The sequence below is a fragment of the Podarcis pityusensis genome, assembly GCF_964106645.2.
Source record: "Podarcis pityusensis genome assembly, chromosome: 7".
In the NCBI taxonomy this organism is placed as follows: domain Eukaryota; kingdom Metazoa; phylum Chordata; class Lepidosauria; order Squamata; family Lacertidae; genus Podarcis; species Podarcis pityusensis.
This window is the reverse complement of record NC_138031.1, coordinates 58,021,097-58,032,518: the sequence shown is the minus strand read 5'-3', so window position 1 is coordinate 58,032,518 and position 11,422 is coordinate 58,021,097. Positions and strand designations below refer to the sequence as shown.

At 40.4% G+C, this 11,422-nt stretch overlaps 1 protein-coding gene across 3 annotated transcripts; it reads right to left on the bottom strand.

The window, feature by feature from the left end:
• Window positions 1–52: 52 nt before the first annotated feature.
• LOC308481645 (putative 2-ketogluconate reductase) lies at window positions 53–11,401 on the bottom strand. 3 transcript variants are annotated; one of them, XM_081014269.1, is made up of 7 exons: window positions 11,259–11,401; window positions 10,054–10,254; window positions 6,702–7,086; window positions 5,864–6,035; window positions 4,186–4,364; window positions 3,438–3,534; window positions 53–408 (listed from the first exon to the last, which is right to left on the bottom strand). In XM_081014269.1, the coding sequence occupies exons 2-7, from the start codon at window positions 10,219–10,221 to the stop codon at window positions 252–254; spliced, it is 1,158 nt and encodes a 385-aa protein (XP_080870395.1). In that variant the 5' UTR covers window positions 10,222–10,254; window positions 11,259–11,401; the 3' UTR covers window positions 53–251. The 3 variants fall into 3 exon arrangements, with proteins under 3 accessions (XP_080870395.1, XP_080870394.1, XP_080870396.1); XM_081014268.1 differs by lacking the exon at window positions 11,259–11,401 and adding an exon at window positions 10,473–10,982; XM_081014270.1 differs by lacking the exons at window positions 10,054–10,254; window positions 11,259–11,401 and adding an exon at window positions 10,473–10,979.
• Window positions 11,402–11,422: the final 21 nt, after the last annotated feature.

Genomic DNA, 11,422 nt, shown 5'->3' with positions numbered 1-11,422 from the left:
GCTGCAGTGAATATCTGTTTGTACAAATAAAGGGCTGGAAGAATCAGAAAGGCAGCTGTTGTGCTCGAAAGCCTTGGAGCAACATTTATTAGTTATTTTACTTAAGAATATAATTACAGAAAATAGTTACAGTGTGGGAAGCCATAAATGAAAACTACGTAGGATAAGTTTTGATTTTCATTCTCCATTGTTACTTAGCGGTTAATGTCCTTTTGCTGACCAGCCATTGATTATTAATGTTCTCCATCAAACTATTGGGGGATCACTTCACTAGGAATGGGGAGGTCATTGAGAACAGCCTGTATATTTTCCACTGCTTCTTCTGTCATCATAAGCAGGGCTTGCACAGTTGCAGTTCCAATGTGAGGAGTTATAATAACATTCTTCAGTTGCAATAATGGGTGATCCCTGCAAGGAAGCCATAACCGAAAAATCAGAAGTCATCTGGCACAGGCAGATCAAAGTAACTATATTGCTATATGACTGCACTGAAAAAGACTCCAAATTCGGGGGGGGGGGGGTTTAATGGTAAGTTAGCTTCCACTGAGATGTCTTCTATACACTGTGTAGGTCACAATCATTAAGTGTGATATGATCTACTAAATCTTTTTTTTTTTAAATATTTATTAGAATTTTTTTTTAGAGTTACAAAAGAAAACAAAGTAGAAAAAGAACAAAGAAAGAACAAAGAAAAACACAAACCACATCCAACAATACAAAAAAATTCAAAAAAACAAAAATACACCACAAACTTTTAAAAACAAATCCATTATTCTCAAATCCTCAACTGTCATTACCTTCTTTCTTTGACCTCCTCCTCCTCCCTTTTTTTGTATCCTAGTTGTTAATTGTTGCAGCAAATCCTTTCCATATTTCATAAAATTCTGTCATTACATTACCTTAAACTATTTTAATCTTATCTTACTATAAAAAACCTTGAAACTTAAAACTTAAATCTTATTTTTACCAACTTCTCATAACCATAATATTCTTACATAATTCTTTAAACATTTTTACTAAAGCCAAGTAATTTCATTCCAACATTTTTCTAACATTCATCAATTTTATAAAACAATCCTAGTAGTAGAAAAAGAAATAGAAACAATCCAATCTTCATCCAGCGTCCCTTCCTCCTGGTCCCGGGTTTTGTCAGTCCTTATTTTCCCATCGATCTAGCGCATTAACCTGGTATCCTAATATCCGAGGCCCTTAAGTCTCTTCCATGTCCCTTCCTCAGCTCTTCTTCATATTTGTAACTGTATTTTCCCTTGTCTCCTGCTCGTTTCACTCGTGGGAACTCCAGCTTAACAATGTTTTTGACCCTTTTCAACAGATCAGCCCCTTTTCCATAGTCCAAACTAAACTCCATGTGGTATTTAAAAACGTGTTTCAGAATCCCTCCAAAATTAAGAGCCCCCACAATCCCAGACATCTCACGGCCCATTGCCAGACTTGGAAAGTCCAAACATCCCTGCATAGGGGGGTCTATCCAGACCCCTATTTCCAAACCAAACCAAACTTTTTCTTTCCAAATCTGGCTTTTTCCAAGTTCATTTGTCAAATCCGAAAGCTCATGTTCCTATGGGCCTGTTCTGTCAAGGCACACTCCTGATTTAATTCCTGGGTGGGCTCCACATATTTTCCCACTGCCTGTTCAAAATTTCCCACTACCTGTTCAAAATTTCTAATCGAATCAGCCATCAAATTCGTCTTCTCATGTAGCTGTTCCAGTAGGGCATTTGTTTTATAGAAAGCACACAACAGAGCTTCTGAATACATTGTCCTGCAAGGTCAGATGTCTATTCCCACGATTGTAATCTGTAACAGCTGCCAGCTCCCCGGAGTTGGTTACAGTTGGTTACAGTTTCACAGTCTCCCACTAGGGGGAAAACTTCTATTTGTTCTTTCTTTTAAAGACAAGTCTAGCGACAAAGTTTCCTTTTTCAGATATTTTGTCAATATTTGTTCCTTTAAGAAGCGAAGGGGAACAATGGAGTCAAAGTTTCTCTTCTTATAGCTATCTGTCAAAAACGTTGTCTCTGGTCAATGAGCTTCAAAAAACGTCAGTCCTAACACCCTGCTCCAGGATCAGGACGGTGGAAAGTTACTTTACTTTACCCTCACTTCTGCAGGTTTAAACAGTCCGAAAAAATCCCCCCTCTTCTCCTGCTTCCGAAGGGGGTTCAACAATTTTAAATGATGAAAGTTAATCTTTTACAGGCGATTTTCTGAGCTCTAGTTTGCCATGTCTTTGCTTTAATCTATCTACAAAGAAACGGAAGGCTGACTTCCTGTTTAGACCTTCCCGTTTCAGCGCCAAATTAAGGTAAACTTTTAAGTCCAATTTTCCTTTCTGCTCACAAGTCCTTATTTAGAGTCCAATTGTCCGAGTTTAGGTACTCACGGGTGATTATTTTAGCAGCCAGATTGTCCCAGGAAAAAGGCAGCGCTCTCCGGCAACGGCTGTGCGGCTTCGCTCCACGGAAGAAGCAGTTGACTCTCAGCACCGCGCCACTTCCCCCTCTTCGCTCCGGAGCCCATTAATGGGTTCTTTTGCGGGTTGGGGGGGCCCGCTAAGGGTGCCCGCCGAGTCCCATGGTCACAGGCTTCATCCGCCTGTGATTTTTGAATGAGTCCCCGCTTCGCCGTAGCAGAAAAGACCCGATTCCCGTGGAGCTGGTCCCTCCAGTTCAGAGGAAATCCGCCATTGCCGATGGCGCCACCCCGGAAGTCTATGATCTACTAAATCATTTTAGGAGCTAGCCCTATGAAGATCTGCTTTTGAGTGACTGGTGCTCTGAATCAAAGTTCTCATCACCTATAAACTTGTTTGTATGGCAGTACTGTTAGATAGAAAGCTTAGAACAATGCAGTCTATGTTCTAGGCTTAGAACAAGAACTCCCCCTTACAATTCTGCTCTATTTTTGCATTTCAAATGCACGGTACAGGTTTGAGTGAAAATGAATTAAAGCAGCAAAACAAATTTTGCCGCCTACTATACAATCTGAAGGTTGTTTTGTTTCAAAGCGTTAGATGGCAAAGGAAAAGCATTTGGGACCTCGGGACAAGGGACAGATTGCTATCTCAGCCCTGAACACAAATGCTATTGTGTTGTTGTACTACAGAGCTTGTAATGGGTTATATTTAATACCTCTACCATCATGATTTCTTGTGTTACTTCAGTTTGTTTAAATCCAAATACTCTGAGACTCTGGTCAGTCAGAAGAAATGGCAAAATGAATTCAGAAGAAGGCATATTTATGACTATCCATGCACACAGGTTTCCGAACACATCAAGCATTAAGGAGGCGGCAACAGAGGCAAATCATGATCATCTATGCCTTAATGTTGAAGTTTTGGACCAATGAATAATAATTATTCCATGTCAGGACTAAAACAACAACAGCAAAGGTGTTTTTTTTTTGTAATATTTTACCTTGGCAATGGTTCAGGGTGAGTCACATCTAAAGCTGCAGCCTTAATAACTCCATTTTTGAGCGCTTCTACCAAAGCATCTTGATCAACTACTGCACCTGATACGGACAGAAAGTCATAAAGTAGTTCATGATAAAGACTGAAAGCTGGTTTCTTGCATTGTTCACTTGAAAAGCACAACTTTGTGTCCAGTGGAGTTAATGCCTAGGTAAGTGTGCTTAGGATTGCAGCCAAAGAACACATTTTAAGGAGCTAAGGGACTCTTCACATTATCTCCCCAAACACGTTTTGATTGACCCAAAATAGTAAAAAGGCTTATGAATCCAGTCCTTAATCCATTTCCTTTGCAGCAAACCTGTTAAAATTCACCAATAAAGCCACTTCATGTGATATTGCTCTTCCATCCTTCCTTCCTTCTACATCTGGATTAGGGTGTAATGAAACCCACAGCTGTGCCAAATCCAATGTACCCAATGTATGTTTCTTTACCACTGAATTTCCCCCTTCTTTTTCTTGTGTACCATACTCCTGATTGCCCCCCCCCCACCAATACTACTGGTTTCAAAATAATCCATATTGATTCTTGACACTGAAAACTGGTTGTTGGCCTCACCCTTTGTTAGTGCTGATGAAATGTATCACCTTTCACACAAAAGAATACAGAGAAAAGGATGGAATATAGTCAAAAATAGGTATTTGAAAAATGTACATAGCTGAAGTTTACATTTAGGTAGTCACACATCCCCTACCTCTGCAGATGTTGATGAGAGTAGCCGTGGGTTTCATCAGCTGCAGCTCTCTTTTCCCAATGAGCTTGTGTGTCTCAGGTGTCAGATTCACAACCAGCATCACAAAGTCAGACTCTTGGAGCAAGTCTTCTATGTTTCTGCAATAAGTGGCACCAACTGCCTGTTCTTCTTCCTCTTTCCTGGAAGGAAATAAACGTGTCAATTGTCACTTGTACAGTGGTACCTCAAGTTAAATACTTAATTCATTCCGGAGGTCCGTACTTAACCTGAAACTGTTCTTAACCTGAAGCACCACTTCAGCTAACGGGGCCTCCCGCTGCTGCCACGCCACCGGAGCATTTCTGTTCTCATCCTGAAGCAAAGTTCTTAACCTGAAGCACTATTTCTGGGTTAGCGGAGTCTGTAACCTGAAGCGTATGTAACCTGAAGCTTATGTAACCTGAGGTACCACTGTAATAGTAACTCTCGTCCCTGGAGCTGCCCGGGAGGAACAAATACTTGACAGGGGCTGGGAGCTCATTGTGGATTCTTTCCTATGGGTAGCCAAATTTTAGGTCAAAAGGCAACATTTAAAGTCCACTGCATCCCTCCCTATTCAATGCAGCATCCATGTGAACATCAGTTTTTGCTCCTTGCATGGTGCTACACGCTTGCCTTTCAAGGCAGCCAAAGGGCATTGATAAAGGATGCTGGCTGATCATGAGAATCTTAAAACTTGAGGAACATGGGAGCCTGCATGTGTTTCTGGCTAGCAGTGATTTTCTTAAAAAATGATTACTATCCTTTGAAAATATCTTCTAGTCTTCTAGTGCACCTCCTTGTGTGCCCTGCTTTAGGTGTTGATTGCCAATACTGGAGATAAGCAGAATTACCCTTATTTTGTATGTGTCGCTCTGTGCACGCTGCAAAAACAGATTCAAGACAAAAATCTAATAAACCCTGATTTATATATTAATTCTGAACAGGCGGTGTGGGTGTGTGGTCGTTTTACCATATTGTAAGTCTGAAAATCACCATGTCTTTAAAAATCACTTGCTTTCCACTTCAGTGTTCAAATATTAACAAGAAGAATCACCATACACGTAGGTTTGCCATACGTCCAGAAATTCCCAGACATGTCCTCTTTTTGGGGTCCTACATGCCCATCCGGGTGTGTGTGTGTGATTTTACATTTTAAAGCAAATGTCCTGGATTTTGGTGAAGGTTCTTTTGTGTGGGGGTGGCTCTGGCAACCTGGACTCTGGTGTGGCCAGCTCAGGCTCAACAGTGGCGGAGGGGCTGTTGGGTGATTGCCCTAAGGAAGCCAAACAACTTTTTGTGTCCAGACTTTTACCTCTTGAAATATGGCAACCCCACCATACAATGACTTTTTCACTTTAATGGTAGAGATGAAAATAGTCTCAAGTGATGGAGGAACTGTTTTTGTCTCTCTCAGCCCCTTAGCCTCCATGACTACACACAGACTGACACTGTAACATGGTGCAGAGATTGGTAGTTTCGAGCAACTGCTTCCAACAGACATAGAAATCTAGATTACCAATACATTGCAAGTTAAATAACTAAGGCTGAGGTCCTGTACATGTCTACTCAGGAGTAAGCCCCACTGAGATCCATGAGACTTACTCCCATGTTAATTTTGCATGGGCTGCACTGTACAACACCTTCATCAAAGATATACCTACGGTTCCTGTTGTGATAAAGGATGTTCATGTCAAAAGCTTTTGCTCTCTTGGCTACTTTATACCCAATGCTGCCCATCCCAATGATACCAAGAGTGGCCCGGGTAACTTCTACTCCCAGCCAGTCAACCGCAAAATGTGTGGTATCTGGAGATGTTGCAATATGACAACCTAAAAAACAAAAGCAGACGCCACGCAGCAGCGAATGAGAAACAAGAGTGTTAGTACTTACAACAGCTTTATTTCAGAAATTAGAAAACGCGCCTGCACCATTTACAATAGTTATTGAAAATCAGAAGACAGCTCTAAATGGGAATCCCTGTAAGGCATATTTCTACTTAGAATTTGTATAATAAGCAGCACATAAAAATATAGGTGGGAATAAATTTAAGGAAGAAGGTAGCAGAATCCATCACTGTTAAATCTAGTTAAGGGATCTCGTATGGAAGGATTAGAGAAACATCTGCTCAAGCGTTTGAAGAGCTTCAACCCATCAAGGTTTAAAATGTGGAGCTAAATGGATATTGGCTCTGACTCAATTTCAGTTACAAATTAGAAGCAAGCCAAAATTTGGAGTACAGTACTCCATAATTTTCAGTTTAAAAGGTAATTTCTACTTGGTACATGAATAGCTGGAAAAGGGAGCAAATACCTGTATTATTATTTATCACTATATCATGGGCATTATCATATAACTATTGATCAGCTGATCTAAGGACTGATTGATACTGGGAGTGGTAAACTCAAAATATTAACATATTAGTGCAAGTTATGTCCAACAAAATCTGAAATGTGTCCACAGCAACTTACACAAACTGCAAAAGAAAATGACTTTACCTTCCACTAGTCTTCTTGCAGATGCCAGCATTAAGGCCATGCCTATGTCTGCTGTGGAGTCAGAAACAGCATGTGGGGTGTTGGTGACTTTTACTCCAAAGCTCGAAATCAGTTTCAAGTCCAAATGATTCACTCCTACCCCTGAGTTTGCTACCACCTTTAGGCTGGGCAAGCTTTCAAGAAGTTCCCGGTCAATGAGAGGTCTGCACTCAAATACAAAAATGGACTTGATCTTTTCACAAAGTTCGTCCTTGTTTCTGTGAAACTCTCTCAGGGTGATGAGATTGAAGTGTTTCTTAAGGAACTCCACATGGCTCTCCAGTACACCAAATGCGCCTCCTATTTCACAGATCAAAACACCAGGCAGTTCTTTTTCTCCCATACCCTGAAAAAAAGGGGATGATGAGAAATGTTAAACAGAAAACAGAAAACTAGGCTTTCATAAAGCCACTGGAAAATATCCAAGGATGTAAACTGGAGTCTCAGAATTCTGCATTATTCTGTATTAATAGTTAGATAGTCTCTGACAATAATTACGTTTGGTTGGGTGCTTAAAACATCTATTTCTAAAAGTGTTCCCAGGAGGACAAGCTGACTCACAGGCAGTATCAGATTTCTCTTTAGAGATCTGCTTTATTTGTTTCTATTTCCTTTGTTTTAATATTGTTGTACACTACTATGGCATTTTGTGGTGTTTAGACATTTATAAAGATTTTATACATAAAAAAAAGAATATACCCAGGAGGATTTAATTTACAACAGGATTTAATTGCAACAGATGATGACTTTCTACATGCGTATTTTCTTGCCCAGTTGTGGCAATAAGACACTACAATGTAATGATAAAGCTGTATTCATCATGTAAGATGCAGAAAAATGCTTAGTTGCTGGAGCGGAATGGGATCCTCTCTAAAAATGTCTGAGAATGCTTCATGCCGATCAAATTAGCCTTTTATCAGTTTTGATTCTGACTGTCAGCTTCTGTACAAAGAAATGAGCTGCAGCCAGTTATAGGACAAAAAACTTCACAAGATTTAGCTGCTTATCTTTTAATAGAAACACCAACATCAACTAATTTTGATCATCGTAAGAGGACAGCATACACTACTTTTGATGATTTATCAGAAAAAAAACCTAGCAAATTATTGTTTCCTATACAGTATTTAAATATTGCTTAAATATTAAGGCAGTAACCTTGTGGTCTTGAAAATAACAAGTACAATATGTATATACAAGAAACAATGAATATGAAAAACTACGAAACAATGTAATATAATCTAACATAAAACAATAAAATCCTAAAGACCTCAAAACATAGCAGCACATTTAAAAAACTTCTTAAAGAGTCAAGGAACCCTTCCATCTTCAGCCTCCCTCTCGGCAAGGCATATCTTGGGTCACAATATACAACTCTCACCCCACTAAAACATACACATCACACCCAAATTCTGCCTTATCTGTACGCTCCAACCCACATAAGAGGGATTCCATTAGTTACTGCCTTCTATGATATGCTTACTGGACTTCTGTCTAATACAGTATTAGACAGTATTAGGAATTCATTTAAGTGAAAAGGCATAATGTAACACTATGGACCCTTCCATATAATTATCAGTTGTGGTGTGTGAAGCAATGTGTTCAAATGGAAGGCTATGGGCAGTGCTATTTTTCTAGAAAAAGAGGTGCCATAACTCACCATGAAGACTTCCCTCATTCTCTTAGAATGGCAATGGAGCCCACATGAGAGGTGGTGGAACAGCTGTCTTGCAGCACTGGAATAGTTTACATCTCTCTGTCCCCATATTTCACCACAGATTTTGTCAGCAATGAGTTTTGCCAAAGGGCCACTTTGATTGGCAGCAACCCCATTCCATTCCCAGGATGCAATTAAATATAGGTGGCTATAATTTGGTCCAGGGGCTACTAATGGCCGCCTAGTACAAGTACCCTCAGCTGATTCCTGCTAAAGAATAAACTCTGTTTTTCAGCAAGCTAGAGATAAGAATAGTAATTCCCTCACTCAAAGCCTTAACATGCAATATAGGCACATGGGTTTATATATACAGTGGTGCCCCACAAGACGAATGCCTCGCAAGACGGAAAACTCGCTAGACGAAAGGGTTTTCCGTTTTTTGAGCTGCTTCACAAGACGAATTTCCCTATGGGCTTGCTTCGCAAGACGAAAACGTCTTGCAAGTTTGTTTCCTTTTTCTTAACACCATTAATACAGTTGCGACTTGACTTCGAGGAGCAACTCATAGAACGCAGTGTACATAGTAGCCTTTTTTGAGGTTTTTAAAGACTTTGGTGATTTTTGAAGCTTTTCCAAAACTTCTTTTGCAGCCATTTGGTAAGTTAAGCTTTTAATACTTTTTTGGGGGGGTTGGATTTTGGGTTGGGGTGTTTGGAATTCAAGGACTTGGTGTTGGGGAGGGGTTTGCAAGAATCTGGAAGCTTGTGTGTTTTTTTTCTGCATTTTTATGATTTTCTGTGACCATTGGGCCACTCTGCTGTTTTTTTAAAAAAATTCTGGATTTGAATTTCTGTGTACTGGGTGGCTGGGGGAACAGTTGTGGAGGGGTTTGCAAGAATCTGGAAGTTTGTGGGTTTTTTTCTGCATTTTTATGATTTTCTGTGACCATTGGGCCACTCTGCTGTTTTTTAAAAAAAAATCTGGATTTGAATTTCTGTGTGCTGGGTGGCTGGGGGAACAGTTGGGGAGGGGTTTGCAAGAATCTGGAAGCTTGTTTTTTTTCCTGCATTTTTATGATTTTCTGTGACCATTGGGCAACTCTGCGGTTTTTTTAAAAAAATTCTGGGTTTGAATTTTGAAATGCTCTTTACAGTATGTGTGACTTTAAAGAGCACTTAATAAACTCTTGTTGTACCAAATTTGGCTTTGTTTGGACTTTTTTTGACCATAGGAACGCATTAATTGATTTTCAATGCATTCCTATGGGAAACAGTGCTTCGCAAGACGAAAAATTCGCTAGACGAAAAAATTCGCGGAACGAATTAATTTCGTCTTGCGAGGCACCACTGTACAATGATAACTCGGGTTAAGTACTTAATTCGTTCTGGAGGTCCGTACTTAACCTGAAACTGTTCTTAACCTGAAGCACCACTTTAGCTAATGGGGCCTCCTGCTGCCGCTGCGCTGCTGGAGCCCGATTTCTGTTCTTATCCTGAAGCACTATTTCTGGCTTAATGGAGTGTGTAACCTGAAGCGTATGTAACCTGAAGTGTATGTTACCCGAGGTACCACTGTATATTATGTGATTAGCATAAATAATCACTTCAATCATTAACAGGAATATTTCTACAAGGCAATTTGCTTCCTCCTGGTACTAACCTTGGCCTGGTAAGCTGCTCCCCCAGTGCTGTTTTGCTCAGTTCTGTAGCTTTGCACACAGGTAATGTTTGTCTTTGCCCACTGAGACCAGTGCTTGCTGGAGACTTTCACCCAGGCAGCAGCCAGCTGAACAGACTGTGCCAAGCAGAAGGCTTTAACTCTGAGCATAATCCTACATTAAACACAGTGTTTTGGGAACACCTGTCCAAGAAACAACAATTTAAATCTAAGCTAGTGTTGTGAAAGTTTAGCAGATACTAAAGCAGACATTTCTGAATAAAAAGGAAGTAAGAGTGCAATTATATTCTATAAACCCTTTGTGGAGCCAGCAAAATAAATCACTCAAAATAAATCATGTTTAAAACTTTTAACAAAGATTACACCAAGATTAACAACAGCTTCTGCTGTAACTAACTTACCAGTTTTGGTAGGGGAGTGGATTAAACAATGTGCGTATTTCTTGATTCCTACAGCACACACTGAGTACAGTCAGTTCTTTTAACTGTTTGCTTTTAAGGCCCCTTAGCTGGCTTGGCTCTGCCTGAATGTGAGCTATGCACACAGCACATCTGTTTCTTAGTACGTACACACATTTCTAACAAGGCTGTATCCCAGTCTTATACTTGGTTTCCAGATATTTATTAACAGCATTTACAAGCTTCTCAATTAAAAATAAATGCTCAATGTATTATCCGTTAGGAGCCAAGGAAAAAGTCATTACAGTAGCAAACCTGGATAAAATACATATGTGGTAGCTATGTTTATTTTGCCCTGTCTATAGTGCAAAAATATGGCATTATCAGCCCATGTTTTTATGGTTTACACATGGTGCTAAAATACTGTATCTATGTAAAAAACAATATGTATTACTGCTGTCTAGGAGAAATACAATTCCAAAGGGATCACGTGGTCTGAAGCTGGCAAGAGCCTTAATTGCAAGTCTCTGCCCGCAGGAGGGGGCAATGGCAAGAACTGCGGCCAGACCCGAGCAATCAATCCTAGCTCTCGAGTCGCTTTTCCTTACGGGTTGGAAGAAACCATCAAAACCAAGAATTCCGCTCGACAAGCTTTCGGCGGGAAACCTTTCCCAAACAGTTGACGTCATACCAAGGTCTATGGTTGCCGCCTATGCGGGCTTCATAGCTGTCAGAACCACTCTCTTCTACGCAACAGGTACCCTTTTTACCAGAACGGTTCCCCCTTACCTCTCTTTCTTTTTTCAATGGACTCGTCCTATCGCTTAAGCGTCAACTGAAGAGCAGCCGTTCCACTTCCGTCGCAAAATGAACCTTTCCGGAAGTGGCGAAACAAAAGGCGGGCAAACGGCTTCCTTTGCCCTTGCGGGGCTAAGCGTAGCGCTGCATTAGGC